We start from the raw sequence: 16,052 nt of genomic DNA on the forward strand, positions 1-16,052 counted from the left end.
GAGGTACCTAATTAACACTTTTCTTCAGTATTCATTACGGAAAAGGATCTTGGCGATTGTAGGGATGACTGACAGCGGATTGAAAAGCTTGAGCATATAGACATAAAGAGGATGTGCTGGAGCTTTTGGAAAGCAAAAAGTTGGATAAGTCTCCGGGACCAGATGAGATGTACCCCAGGCTACTGCGGGAGGAGATTGCCGAGTCTCTGGCAATGATCTTTGCATCATCAATGGGGACGGGAGATGTTCTGGAGGATTGTAGGGTTGCAGATGTCGTTCCCTTTTTCAAGAAAGGGTATAGGGGTAGCCCAGGAAATTATAGACCAGTGAGTCTTACTTTAGTGGTTGGTAAGTTGATGGAGAAGATCCTGAGAGGCAGGATTTATGAACATTTGGAGAGGTATAATATGATTAGGAAGTCAGCATGGCTTTGTCAAGGGCAGGCCGTGCCTTACGGGCCTGCTTGAATTTTTTGAGGATGTGACTATGCCCTTTTGATATTAACAGGCAAATTGGTGTTCTAACTGGACTGGAGCTATTGAGTCAGAGAACCAACTAGCTCTGAACCACTTCTTTCATTGCGATCTCCCTGGACAGTACTTGACTTACCTGGATTCTTGATACAGTGTGATGTGAATGGAATTGCCGTTGTGATGATGGGAATCCCAGGAAGTGGCCTCTTTATGAGAAAGATACAAGTGCTGCATTGGCACTTATATGCTGGGCCATGACATCACCAATCATATCCTCCTGCAATTCTTTTTCCTCTGCAATTCATGCTTGTACGTGGAAGGAACATGCAGCTCTGACTGGTTTGTTGTTTGGGTCCAGGTGGAGCCTATGTGAAGGGCGGCTACCTCTCAAATCAGCTGACCATAAGTTCAAGGGGCAGTTCCGACAGAGTGAGAATACTCACCATTCGAGTGAACTCCTTCTCAAGTTCAGAGTGGGTGGCTTATTACACAGAGAGAATCTCATCATCAGCCGGGTTAGCAGTGTTGCAAGCCTTAGCCTTTTATTGAGCCAACTCCTTTTAAGTTAATATACAGTACACGTACTAAAAATAAACATCTGATGGAAACAAATACTTTCAATTCATCCTTCACTGAGTAGTAATGAACAAACAGATTACATAAATCAAGCTGCATGAATCACACAACATTAAACCTTGGTCTTTTCACCTCATCGCTCAGTGCATATTCACCGCTTACGCCACAGACACGTCCTTAAATATTGTGTCAGTTCAATAATGTTCAAGTAGTAGTTATTAAGTGCAAGATTGCTGTTCAATGTCAGGCAGTAGACCAGTGAACAGAGAAATATGCAATAGCTGTTGGAAAGACATCCTGTGAAGTCCCTGCACTCTCCCAAACACACAAACAAAAAAAACTTTGTGATTATAGAAAGTGCAATGGAACCCAGGCAACTGGTGGATCCCAACTACCAATTAAATGATGTTCAGAGATTACTGTTCATTCGTAACAGTGGTGGATTTAGTGAACTGAAATTAGACAAATCAGAAATATCGTTGAGCCACAAGGACACCAGAGAAGGAATGGATTGGCTGCTAGAGGCAAACAGGTTTGGTTTAGTGCAAGCTCAGCAGAATGCCTTAAACTGCAGCATTGCCTTTACTTGAAACTCTTAAATGAAACAGTCCCACTCAAGGAATTTGACAGTTTCGGCTTGTTGTCTTAGTTATCAACTTACCTCATAAAACATGGATTACACCAGGCACCGTGGGCAGACCATTCCTTAAAGTCCCGTAACTATTTCCCCCTGCCCCATTCCTCGTGACTATTTCAGGGAATTCCACAGTGATGAGTTTGTATAACCCAGAGAATGAATTCAGAGGATGAATTCCTGGAAAAGTGGAGGTTTGATTTTACACACCTTCGCAATCTCAACAGTTAAACACTCTCTTCACAGCATCCGACACTGCAAGCCCAGGACAGGCCTGGAGCCTGTTCTTCAGAGATTACTGCCAAGCTCATAAAGGTTTTCATTTTGCTATTTAAATTCCACTGAACGTTTTTTTAATGGTGGGGCCGCAACAAAGACCAGAGAACTGCAACTCAAATGTATTAAAGATAAGCAGACGTTCCCAACAGAATTTTGGGTTATAGAAAAATCCCAAGGAGATTCCAGCCTTAGAATCACAAACATTGAACTATCAGCAGCAAACTTTTATTTAACTGATGCAGTTGGGCTCCTCCAGTGACCCCATGGATATATCCAGATAATACGAATAGCCACAAAGGGCTTAGAAACACTGAAGCAGGATGATGCCAACCAGCTAGAATTCTTGCCAGTTGAGTTTCTCCAAGTAGGTAAATGATCCAGGCTCATCCCATTGCCTGTGCCAACATCGTCAAGACTGAATTTTAAATAAAGCCTTGTAACATGTCACACAAAAGGCAAATGTGCACCAGCAAAATACTGCACTTCCAGGAACCAGGGGAGAGACAAAATGAAGCCAGAATTTCAGACTTTAGACAATGGTAACTTGAGCTCATTCACCAAAGTGCAAGGCTTCACAGCTCGAGCCAAGCTTACTTCACTGCAGCTACACAAAGCCCTGTTTCTCCCGGTGTACGGTTTTGGGACTGTATTTTAGAAAGGATTTATCTATCAAATATGAATGAATGGAAGGCAATTATTGCAGCTTGCAGCAGGGATAGGAAGTGCTACTGGGATGCATGTGTGCATGCACATGCAGACAAGTTCAACCATAGCACTCGACACACTCTCCTGTACTAAGTCCACACAAGGACAGTTTACGTGGCACAATCATTTCATGGTTCAGCGGAGCCACTACACAACATTTATTTCACGGTCTCTTTGTGCACCGGTCACTTGCTCCTAGCAAGATGGCTACCTGTTCTAGTCAATTCATCGAATATAACCATCATATACAGGGCAGTGTGGGGTGGCTCAACCCTATAATACAGATTATCAAACACCTCCAATCACCAGTCTAAGAGGACCCAAATTATGTCACAATGGCACTCATCCTGGAGTAAAGTCCCCAGACCGAGAAAGAGGGTGTTATTTACCACAAATGTTCCACCCATCTCCCCAAAGTGAAACACTATGGGAAGCAAGTCAACAGAAGGCCAAGGATAATGATACCCTTGGTTCCAAAGTTGCAGACAGTATATCCCAACCAATGATAAATGTTTCCCGTTCCTGTATACTTGCTGCCAACAGCTATTAGAGACAAGGGGAAACCCAGGGCCACAGTAAAATGAGACTCTTTAAGTGAGGAAAAGGTAGCATTGTCAGTCATATAGTAAAACTCCGACTGTGAGGAAGTAAACAAGTAATGGTGCTCTCCCTGTCTTCGTTGTCTGGGATCAGTGTGGCCGGGTACTGGACTCTGAGGCGTGGCGGGTGCGCAGTATGGTGTGACCGTTCACGTAACCATTGCGTTTGGTTAGGCCACCAGCCAGGATATCCTGAATATGCTGCACAATCAGATTGATGGCAACTGCAGAGAGAGAGAGAAAAAGGATTTCAAATGAACGCACTAGACAAATCAGGCGACCTTCCCCCCCCCCAACTCACTACACTTCCTAACCCCTTTCAAGTATCCACACCCTCAACCACTCCACTCCCCTTCTGGATTATACTAAACCTACAGAACTATTTAGCAAAGCTCCCTCAGGGAACTGTCAATGATTCTCACCACACCGCAGGAGATGCAATGTCCTTGGAAGAGATTGAGTTAGGAACACCAAGTCTGCATTCAGGGGTTAGAACAGGGCTGGAGACAACCCACAATAGGAGGTAAGCTCCAGGTTTACAGGATCAGACATTTGAATTGAATAAACAATAGACAATAGGTGCAGAAGTAGACCATTCGGCCCTTTGAGCCTGCACCGCCATTTTGAGATCACGGCTGATCATCTACTATCAATACCCGGTTCCTGCCTTGTCCCCATATCCCTTGATTCCCCTATCCATAAGATACCCATCTAGCTCCTTCTCGAAAGCATCCAGAGAATTGGCCTCCACTACCTTCTGAGGCAGTGCATTCCAGACCCCCACAACTCTCTGGGAGAAGAAGTTTTTCCTTAACTCTGTCCTAAATGACCTACCCTTTATTCTCAAACCATGCCCTCTGGTACTGGACTCTCCCAGCATCTGGAACATATTTCCTGCCTCGATCTTGTCCAATCCCTTAATAATCTTATATGTTGCAATCAGATCCCCTCTCAATCTCCTTAATTCCAGCGTGTACAAGCCCAGTCTCTCTAACCTCTCTGCGTAAGACAGTCCAGACATCCCAGGAATTAACCTCGTGAATCTACGCTGCACTTCCTCTACAGCCAGGATGTCCTTCCTTAACCCTGGAGACCAACCACATACTCCAGGTGTGGTCTCACCAGGGCCCTGTACAAATGCATAAGGATTTCCTTGCTCTTGTACTCAATTCCCTTTGTAATAAAGGCCAACATTCCATTAGCCTTCTTCACTGCCTGCTGCACCTGCTCATTCACCTTCAGTGACTGATGAACAAGGACTCCTAGATCTCTTTGTATTTCTCCCTTACCTAACTTTACACCGTTCAGATAATAATCTGCCTTCCTGTTCTTACTTCCAAAGTGGATAACCTCACACTTATTCACATTAAACGTCATCTGCCAAGTATCTGCCCACTCACCCAGCCTATCCAAGTCACCATGAATTCTCCTAACATCCTCATCACATGTCACACTGCCACCCAGCTTAGTATCATCAGCAAATTTGCTGATGTTATTCTCAATGCCTTCATCTAAATCGTTGACGTAAATTGTAAACAGCTGTGGTCCCAATACCGAGCCCTGTGGCACCCCACTAGTCACCACCTGCCATTCTGAGAAACACCTATTCACCGCTACCCATTTACCCTTGGTAAATCCATGCTGGCTCAGCCCAATCCTATCACTGCTATCTAGATATGCCACTATTTCATCCTTAATAATGGACTCTAGCAACTTCCCCACCACCGATGTCAGGCTGACAGGTCGATAGTTCTCTGTTTTCTCCCTCCCTCCTTTCTTAAAAAGTGGGATAACATTAGCCATTCTCCAATCCGCAGGAACATCCTGAATCTAAGGAACATTGGAAAATGATTACCAATGCATCCGCAATTTCCAGGGCCACCTCCTTTAGTACCCTAGGATGCAGACCATCTGGACCTGGGGATTTGTCAGCCTTCAGTCCCATCAGTCTACTCATCACCGTTTCCTTCCTAATGTCAATCTGTTTCATTTCCTCTGTTACCCTATGTCCTTGGCCCATCCATACATCTGGGAGATTGCTTGTGTCTTCCTTAGTGAAGACAGATCTAAAGTACTCATTAAATTCTTCTGCCATTTCTCTGTTTCCCATAACAATTTCACCCAATTCATTCTTCAAGGGCCCAACATTGTTCTTAACTATCTTCTTTCTCTTCACATACCTAAAAAAGCTTTTGCTATCTTCCTTTATATTCCTGGCTAGCTTACGTTCATACCTCATTTTTCCTCCCCGTATTGCCTTTTTAGTTAAGTTCTGTTGTTCCTTAAAAACTTCCCAATCATCTGTCCTCCCACTCACCTTAGCTCTGTCATATTTCCTTTTTTTTTTAATGCTATGCAATCTCTGACTTCCTTTGTCAACCACTGTGGCCCCTTTCCCCCCTTTGAATGCTTCCTTCTCCGGGGGATGAACTGATTTTGCACCTTGTGCATTATTCCCAAGAATACCTGCCATTGCTGTTCCACTGTCTTTTCTGCTAGGATATCCATCCAGTCAACTTTGGCCAGCTCCTCCCTCATGGCTCCATAGTTTCCCCTGTTCATCTGCAACACTGACACCTCCGAGCTGCCCTTATCCTTCTCAAACTGCAGATAAAAACTTATCATATTATGATCACTACCTCCTAATGGCTCCTTTACTGCAAGATCGCTTATCAAATCCTGTTCATTACATAACACTAAATCCAGAATAGTCTTGTCCCTGGTCGGCTCTCGTACAAGCTGTTCCAAGAATGCATCCCGTAGGCACTCTACAAACTCCCTATCCTGGGGTCCAGCACCAACCTGATTCTCCCAGTTCACCTGCATGTTTAAATCCCCCATAACTACTGCAACATTACCTTTGCCACATGTCAATGTTAACTCCCTATTCAACTTGCACCCAATATCCATGCTACTGTTTGGTGGCCTGTAGACAACACCCATTTGGGTCCTTTTGCCCTTACTGTTCCTCAGTTCTATCCACACAGACTCTACTTCTCCTGATCCTATGTCCCCCCCCCCCCCCCCCCTTGCAAAGGACTGAATCTCATTCCTCACCAACAGGGCCACCTCACCCCCTCTGCCCACATTTCTGTCCCTACGATAGCACGTATACCCTTGTACATTCATTTCCCAGATCTGATCTCCTTGCAGCCATGTCTCTGTTATCCCAACGACATCATAGTTACCCATTCGCACCTGAGCTTCAAGCTCATCCGCCTTATTTCTGACACTTCGTGCATTCAGATATAGAATTTTTAGCCCATTTCTCCTCTCTCTGTTTGAATCGCTGCCTATTATGCTTAGCCCAGCTCCCCGAACTCCCATCGGGCTATACGCCCCTAGAATTTTGTTGTCCTTCCTAAATTTACTTATTCTTTCAACACATTTAACTCCATGTTCTGTCAGACCATCCCTCTGTACATGTGTCCTCCTTATCACTTGTTCGCCTCACCTTTCTCTACTACACACTTAATATTCCGGAACCGTGTAGTCCCCACCTGTCCTTTATTCTTCCTCTCGCTATCCTCTCTCACATTCTGGATCCCCGCCCCCTGCAAATTTAGTTTAAACCCCCCCAAGAAGCACTAGCAACCTTCCCCGCAAGAAAGTTAGTACCGCTCCAGTTCAGGTGTAAACCGTCCCGTTGGAACAGATCCCACCTTCCCTGGAACAAAGCCCAATTATCTACAAACCTGAAGCCCTCCCTCCTGCACCATCCTCTCAGCCACGTATTAATCTGTATAATCTTTCTGTTCCTTGCCTCACTTGCACATGGTACAGGTAGCAATCCTGAGATTGTTACCCTGGAGGTCCTACCTGGAGAGTACCTGAGGAGGAAGGTAAAGCTGCGCAAGCGCGGGTGACGTCAGCGGCGAGCGCGGGCTTTAAAAAGCGGCCCACTTTCAGGAACGGGCAGCGGAGTGCGTGGGAGCAGAGTGCTGGGCTTTGGGTCAGCGGGCTTCGGCGCAAGGGGACTTCGGTGAGAGGAAATCAGTGAGCCTGAGGACGTGCTTGCTGAGGTAAAAAGGTAAGGTCAGTAGGTTCTTTTTTAATTTATTCTGACTAATCTGGGATCAGGTAACGGGGGAAGACAGTTAGAGCAATGGTGTGCTCCGTATGCAGTATGTGGGAGGTCAGGGTCAACACAGTTGTCCCTGATGACCACACCTGCAATAGGTGCATCCAGCTGCAGCTCCTATCAGACCGAGTTAGGGAATTGGAACAGGAGAATCGTAGGGACTAGAAAATAAACTAGAAAATATTTCCACTGGTGAGTCAATCAATAGTAGATTATTTTGGCAAAAGACCAAAAGGGAAGAGAAATAGAAATCTTTTGTGTTCCACTTAAGAAGACAATGGAAACAGATAATCAATAACTTTAATGGAGATTTTATCTTTCCGGAATGGAGCAGTGCTGGTAATCCCACCATTCATTATTTAGTTTATTTGTTCTTCAGGTTTTTCTTCTGCTTCATGGATGTCTGCTAAGAGTAAGACTTTCAGGTTGTATACAGTACTGATATTTAATGGAACCATTGAACCATTATTGTTCATCCCTACACCCCTGTGTAAATGGAGATTCCTAAACCTCTGCAGTCTGTACTCCCACTGTTGTTGGAGAGTGTTCCAGGATTCAGAGTTAGTGGTGATTGACAAACGGTGATTTGGACAGGAATTTGCAGACCACGGTCAACTTTGGGCGCATCAGACACCAAAGCCCGCTCATCGTGTTTAGTCAATTCAGTGTCTAAGTCAATGGTAGATGACAAATTGATTATGCCTCAATGAAATGATTAGAGTAAAACTAGCCAGAATGCTAGTAGGTCTGAATTCACACAGGCTGGGCATCCTTATCTGAAGGATATACTTTTGAGATTACTGAATAGTTTTTAAAAAAAAAATTTCAAATTAGAAATGAGATTCAAATTCAGTAAATGCATTGGAGGAATTTAAATTCAGATCTCTGGATTACCACACCCTCGCTGTCAATGTGACTAAGATCAGAAATCAGCGGGAGTGGGTTGAGCATCAACGCTCTTCCAAAAGGCAGCACAACCGTCGCCAGCCAAATCGCTGCTTTGTTCTATTTTCCCATTCAAGTCCGATTCCAACAGACATCACCACTGGCAACACCATTCAATCTGACCAAAGCATTTGGCCCTCATCTACCCCCTCCCATACTGATCCAAGCTCACCATCACAGCAGCAGACAAAATGATTCCATAACTTCACACCTCCACAGATCTGTCCCAAACCACCATGCTGTCCAGATCAACTACTGCAGGTGGCTCTGAACTCACCGAGATTTTCAACTCCCCTGGGGATAATAACATCAGCGTATTTCTTGGTCTGTGAATGAGACACAAATGATTAAATTCACAATAGAACAAGGACCACTCCCATCACAAACAGTCATGCAAGTAGGACAACCCCTCCGTAAGCAAAGGTCTGGCCTGTTCTCTGACAGGCTGAAATTTAATGATCCATCTCATTGGTCCCTAAGACCAGAACAGTCCCTGTAGCCCAATGCACAATACCCCTTCTCACCGGAAGGCAGAACTCCTCAAAGGCAGGCTTGACGAATGTCGTGTACTGCGTCAAAATCTGCTCCAAGTCACGGCCCCTTTCATTGATGTCACGCAAAACTGGGATGCGAAGGATAAATAAAACAAGGGTTAAAAATGTGTACGCTTGCTACACTCCCTGCACTGGGATTGCTCGCAAGATTGGAAAAAGCGTGTGTGGACATGGAGAGAGGGTGAAAACAGGAAAGGTGCTTCAAAGCTCGGACTGCTCAACAGTGATCCAAACACACACCTTTACACTGATCCTTGCCCCAACACCAAAAACCAAAACAGCCTGGGGGAACAAGTGTCTGAGGGGATACGTGGAAAGTAAAAGTCCTGGGATCTGGCTAGAAACAAGTTCATGTGGATCAAAACAATGGAACTTAATTGTGAGATGGCAATAGAGGATAGTGTTGAGATCAAACCCCCCTAACTTTTCATTCCATCCATTCTTCACCTATATATCCACAGTACCACCCCTCCCTTGAATGTACGTTAACCATTTCATCCCCGCCACCCCCACATGGTCCTTTCACTCCTCTCCATCCACCAATCTATAAACCTATTTCAGGGTATTCTTAACTGTTTGCATTTCAAAATCGGCTCCAACAGGGGAGACCCATCCTAATATGCTTTCCCAAAGCTGTTTCCTCTGCCCCATCAACCAATTTCAGTCCCTAGATGATCATCCCAAGCCCACTCACCAACTTCTCCCCCTCTGTGCTGGCACAAACCCCTCACCTCTGCGAGAGAGACGAGTATCAGCATCCGTATCCACGAAGAGCTTCATGTGGAACAAGTCCCTGATCTCCTGGGAATAGAAAACCAGAATGCCCTCGAAAAGAACCACATCCGCAGGATAAACTGGCACCATCTCCGGCTTCCTGTAACAAGAAACCTCGTCACAAGACATATGGACTTCCCAAACCCTCCTGTCCTGCCTTGCAATCAGATCCATTTCCATCCATCCATCCACCCTGCCTCCTTCTGTGTGCATCGTGCACAAATAAATACATCTTTTTTTTTAAAAAAGGAACCTTCCAACTAAGCAGCACAGAACCCTGGTCAAACCGGGGGCATTGTCCAAGATCCAAACAGAATCACTCTGTCGCGGCAATGCATCGTTCACCGAGGTGGCAGAGTAACAAAGCAGCTTGAACACACGGGATCCTGCAGTTGCTGGAAATCTGCTGGAGATGGCGCCAGTGAACATCGCTACCACATATGACGCCTCTCACAAAACTGCTTCTTTCACTTCCTTTACATCTTTTGACTGTGAATGTGTTTCTGGTACGGTTAAGAGCCGGCGATCTACAATTTTGAGATCCATTGAGCAATCTGGCGTTTTGCTGTCTCCGAGAAGGTTCCAAGAGGCGAGCACCCTCAAATCGATCAAGCATTTCTCGCGGAAGATTTAAATAGAAGCGAGCGAGTGTTCAGCGCTGTCTACAGCCTCTTGCTTGCTGCTCCTGAGGGAAGGACCCTCTCAAAGCTGTCGGAGGATGGTACCAAGGTTCTGGATCTGTGATTTAGGGATTGGTCTGTAGCTCACTTGGTCTCTTTCAGTCTTACGTTTATATATTCTGTGCCTTTGCCCATTCTGTCTTGTTGCCATTTGCGCAAATTTTTGTGTGTGTGCGTGCAGGGGGGATGATGTTATTCTTTGAATGGCTTCTGTGGTTTTCTTTGTTACGTGGCTAACTGGAGAAGACAAATCTCAGGGATAAATAGTGCACACACACACACACACACACACACACACACTTAGATAATAAATGTGCCTTGAAATCTAGAGTAACACACACAAAATGCCGGAGGAACAGCAGGCCAGGCAGCATCCGTGGAGAGGAATAAACAGTCGACGGTTCAGGCAGAGACCCTTTATTAGCACTCATCTACTCTACCTCCCAATTCAGTGACTCAGGTTGACCTTGAGTGCCATTTGTATTTCCTCTTGGATGTTCTTGTTTACCTCATAATTCGTGGTTTGGTTGGGAAACTATTAATTTCCCCCAATGTAATTCACTGATAAAAGAATCGAAGAGAAAGCCACAGGCACGCCAGAAGGAACAGTTGTGGTCACAGGGAAATAAAAGGGGGCGAGGGATTGCGCAGACTGCTCTGCCGGGTTCCTTGTGTCTCAGTAAATAAGCAAGCACAAGGTCCAGGGTAACACATGGGCTAGTCAGACACCAAAGTGAATCTCCTACCCACTGAGGACCTGAGAGATGGTTCTCTGTAAAACAAGTTGAGACTCTTGAACACTCTACTCAAGGACACTAGATCACTCTGACTGGGGGTCCATGCCAGGGTAGATCACCCATCCTTAGAATACTCATCAGAATTGAAGGTTTATGTAACAACTGCTTTGATACAAACCGTGAATGATTAACGAAGTCATAAACTGGAATTGGCACCGTCCGCCCATTAATAATGTCCTTGAGAGTACGGAGAATCAACTCGTTGTCGAATGCATCTGTGGGTGGTAGAACGGCATAATCAATACGGCGCAGAGCTTGGAGAAAACAGCAAGATCTAGCAGGACACTAGGATAACACACAATCGCTTTGATACAGGGAATTTTCTGTAAAAGAACAACCCCGACTGCATCATTCCCTTTACCCCTGCGACACGGTGTCATGCTTTATGTCTACAACAACATCCCCACCACCACCATCTTTGCCACACAGTTCCCAGCAAAACTCCCGTGGGCACTCTCTCTCCTCCCATTCTCCTTGCTTGCTTTTCTGTCCACCCGATCAGCTGCTTATCTATAATGGCAGCAGGTACCTGGATGGTCGAAGTTATACTGCCCTTTACTGGCCTTCATCCTCTGCTCAGGGGTCAGCACCTTGTAGAAGCTGTCCTGGCTCAGGATCACCACTTGCCTCTGGTCTTGATCCACTTTGTTCTGTCCCAGCAGCTCAACAATTTTCTGACACACAGATGACTGTCCAAAAGAAAGAAAACATCAAATTCAATTCTCTAGTTTATTCAACAGCTCTAACTGCACCAAAAATCAGACAGAGACACATTCGCCCACTGCAGAATTCACACAGTGTACTGGAGCTGAAACCTCTAATCGGGGGCAAAATCCCTGAAACTGGCAAAGGATCTGAACACTGTCAAAAGCTCAAGAACAGCCGACACTCCTAACTTAGTGGTTATAAACAGGCATAACACTGCCATCTATCAAACGGGGAAATTAGCCAGGTAGTCAATTCCATTCCAGCTAATTACTGCTCATTCACCTCTCCACCAGCACCAGAGTGATGGAAAGTGTCAATGACAGTGTGCACAATACTCGCCGGTGACTCAGAAACGGACTTTACATTTCTTCTTGTCGCTGAACCAGAGGGTCACTCCATCAGGAATCGAAGAGCTGTGAGAGATTCTTTTTTTTTTAAATAATCTGCAGCTAACCTTTACATTATTGCATTTAACAAGGCACAGCATGCTATTGATCTGCTAGAGTTTGTTGTGAAGAACACTGATGCAGTCGAGTAGAAAATTCCTTCACTAGCATTAGACAGAAAACTGGAACAGCAATAGTTCAAAGTTATAGTTGTCAACTGAATACACACAGTACAAATATCAAAAAAAATTAGCATCATAAAATTACCACACTAGGACTTACCGACTCACCTTCAAGGACTTGCTACAACTTATGTCCTCAGTACTATTTTCATTTGCACATTGTTTTGTCGGTCTTTCTGAACATATGGTTCCTGCTGTAAGTTCCATTTGTAATATTTGGTAACATGCAGGGGTGCAGGCAAGTTTGTGAACTTTGCAGAATTTTCTTTATTTCTACATAAATAAGTTAAAATGTGATTAAATCTTCACGCAAGTCTTAAAGCTAGATAAACAGAACTCAATTAAATAAATAAATAACACAAAACATTATACCTGTTTATTTATTTATTGAGAAAAATGACCCAATATTACATGTATTTGTTGGAAAAAGTATGTGAACCTCTGGGGTCATGCCTTCTACAAAAGCTATTTGGAGTCAGGTGTTCCAATCAATTAGATGAGATTGGAGGTGTGGGTTGTAGAGATGTCCTGACCTATAAAAAAGTCAAAGTCAGGTTACTGACAGAGCCTGCTCTTCTCAAGAAAGATCTGTTTATGTGCACCGTGCCTCGATTAAAACAAATTTCAGAGGACCTCAGAAGAAAAATTGTAATGATGCATGAAGATGGAAAAGGCTATAAAAGCATTTCTAAAAACCTGAGAGGTCATCAGTCCACAGGAAGAGAAATTGTCTACAAATGGAGGAATCTCAATACTGTTGCTACTCTCCCTAGAAGTGGGCATCCTGCAAAGATCACACCAGCAACAGCACAACGTGCAATACTGAAGGAGATGAAACAAGAACCCAAGGGTTAACAGCAAAAGACCTACAGAAATCTCTAGAACTTGCTAAAGGCTCTGTTCACGTGTCCACTATAAGAAAAACGCTGAACAAGAATGGTGTTCGTGGAAGGACACCACGGAGGAAACCACCACTCTTCAAACAAAAAAAACATTGCTGCATATCTCAATATTCTGTGGATAGATGAGACAAGTTGAACTTTTTGGCAGAAATGCACACCGCTATGTTTGAAAGAAAAAGGACACCACGCCAACACCAAAACGTCATCCCAACTGTGAAGCATGGTGGAAGGAGTGTCGTGGTTTGGAGTTGCTTTGCCGCCCCAGGGCCTGGACAGCTTGCAATCACTGGAGGAACAATGAATTGAAATTTGTATCAAAACATTTTACAGAAGAATGTCAGGGTAGCAGCCCTAAAGCTTAATAGAAGTTGGAAATTGCAACAGGACAATGATTCAAAAGACAAGAGTAAATCAACACCTGAATGGTTTAAAAAGAAGAAAACTTTTTTTGGAATGGACGAGTCAAAGTCCTGACTTTAACCCTATAAAAATGTTGTGGAAGGATCTGAATCAAACAGCTTCAAGGAAGCAAGGAAGCCCACCAACACCCCAGAGTTGAAGCAGTTTTGTAAGGAGGAATGTCCTAAAATTCCTCCAAGCAAATGTGCTGGACTGATCAAGTTACAGGAAACGTTAGGTTGAAGTTATTGCTGTACAAGGGGGTCACACCAGTTACTGGAAGTAAAAGTTCACATACTTTTTCCAACAAATACATGTACTATTGGATCATTTTTCTCAATAAAAAAACAAACAAGTGTAATTTTTGTGTTATTTATTTAATTAGGTTGTGCTTATCTAGCTTTAGGACTTAGGTGAAGATCTGATCAAATTTTAGGTCATATTTATGCAGAAATTGAGAAAATTCTACATGGTTCACAAACTTTCTAGCACCACTGTATATATTTTTCGATTATAAATTTACTTTTGACATTTTGACAAGCACAAGTTGGCATACCTAGTAGCAGCTACACATAAACGTCCAGATTAAGATCCTATGAGCCTTGGAGGGCAATTTGTTTTCATTGCCTGGTCACATGTTCAATGACGTGCAAATGGATCCACTGAGTATTGTAAACGTCAGACGTAGGGATTAGCTCCGCCCCTCCGAATCAACCGTTAAACGTCACGACGCTGACGTCGCGCACCCCACCGACAATGTGCCTGCGTCTCCGTTGACACGCGGTTCACAATCTAATAGCGGGCTAAAAGCTAGCGGCTAGCTCAGTACTCCGGCTGAAGGCCCCGCGGTGAATACCGGTAGCGCTACTGACCTTGCCGCTGGCGGTGCCGCCGCTAACAGCAATCAGGAAAGGCCGGTGCGGCAGCTTCCTCTCAACAGCCACATCTCCCGCCATCATCGCCGACATTACTGGCGGCCTCCTGGCGCATGCGCACCTTTTCATCCACTCGTCAACCGAACCTGATTCCTACAGGCGGTGACTCGATTGGCTGATCGTTTTCGCGGACGTCACCCTATGCGACATTTTATTGGCTAATCAAGTGTCAAACAAGGTTGAAGCCCTACCTTCAACAGCAGCAATATAGGTTGCGGAAAAAAGAAGAAAGGAAGAGCTTTTTAACTGTCTAGAGAATGACTGTGATTTCTGAACGAAATAATGCAGGCACTTCAACAAAAGTCTCATCATAAAATAATTATTTTAATATATTCACCCCAACGTTACTTTTTTTAAAATATAAAACGGTCGTCTTGTGATGGCCCTTGCGACTGTACTTTCCTCACCCACTTATCCCCATTTCTTTCTTTATCCTGCATTTTTTCCCTTCTCTTCCCTCTCTGTGGGAGACTTCCTGCTTGCTTGCTGTACCCAAGAAGGCGACTCCATCCGAAATGTATGACTAAGGACCGATTGTCTTCACATATCATGTGATGAAGGTGCAGGATAGGCTGGTCCTGAGTTACCTTGGACGGCAGGTGAGGTCTTCATTGGACCCTCAGCCTCATGTGGGAGTGGATCATCTACCTGTTGCCGAGAGCTCACTCCCACCTGGTGGCATTGTGAGAATTACTGTGTTTGATTTCTCTGGTGCATTCAATGCAATCCAGTGAGAAGCTGCAAAGGATGTGGGTGGACAAATCCACTATCTCCTCGATTTCTGACTGCAGACGCCAGTTTGTACGGCTGGCTGATTCTCTGTCTGAGATGGTGGTGAGAGGCCCTGGAGCACCACTAGGGACTCTCCTGTCCCTGTTTCTGTTCACCCTGAACACCTCAGAATTTCAGTACAAATCTGAATCTTGTCACTTGCAGAAGTTCTCTGATGACTCTGCGGTGGTTGGGTATATCAGAGATGGGCAGGAATCAGAGTACTGATGGGCAAGTTTGTGGAGTGGTGCAGGTGGAATCACCAGCTCCTGAATGTGGGTAAAACCAGGGAGATGGTGATTGATTTTAGGAGTAAGAGGACTGACGAGTCCTGTATACGTTCTGGAAGAAGTTGTTGTGGTGGTAGAGGAGTACAAATACTTGGGTGTTCACCTTGACAACAGACTTGACTGGAAAACCAACACAAAGGCTGTTTACAAGAAGGGGATGAGCAGATTCTATTTTCTAAGGAAGGTGAGATCCTTCAATGTGTGCAGATGTTGGAGATATTTTACCAGTCTGTTGTAGTGAGTGCAGTCCTCTTTGCGGCTTTATGTTGGGGGAGCAGCATTGGTGCTGGTGATGCAAAAAGACTAAATAAATTCCATCAAAAAGGCTGGATCCATCCTTGGCTACAACCACACTTTTGAGTTGGTGGTGCAAATGGATCAG

General features: G+C 44.6%; 1 protein-coding gene across 1 annotated transcript; it reads right to left on the reverse strand.

Annotated features, from left to right (window-relative positions):
- Positions 1 to 972: 972 nt before the first annotated feature.
- Positions 973 to 14,671, reverse strand: LOC140740220 (uridine-cytidine kinase 2-like). The gene is made up of 7 exons (XM_073069291.1): positions 14,547 to 14,671; positions 11,627 to 11,786; positions 11,216 to 11,312; positions 9,578 to 9,720; positions 8,817 to 8,914; positions 8,570 to 8,618; positions 973 to 3,490 (listed from the first exon to the last, which is right to left on the reverse strand). Exons 1-7 carry the CDS (start codon positions 14,640 to 14,642, stop codon positions 3,357 to 3,359), a joined length of 777 nt encoding a protein of 258 aa, XP_072925392.1. The 5' UTR covers positions 14,643 to 14,671; the 3' UTR covers positions 973 to 3,356.
- Positions 14,672 to 16,052: the final 1,381 nt, after the last annotated feature.

This window comes from Hemitrygon akajei, chromosome 16, assembly GCF_048418815.1.
Source record: "Hemitrygon akajei chromosome 16, sHemAka1.3, whole genome shotgun sequence".
In the NCBI taxonomy this organism is placed as follows: Eukaryota; Metazoa; Chordata; class Chondrichthyes; order Myliobatiformes; family Dasyatidae; genus Hemitrygon; species Hemitrygon akajei.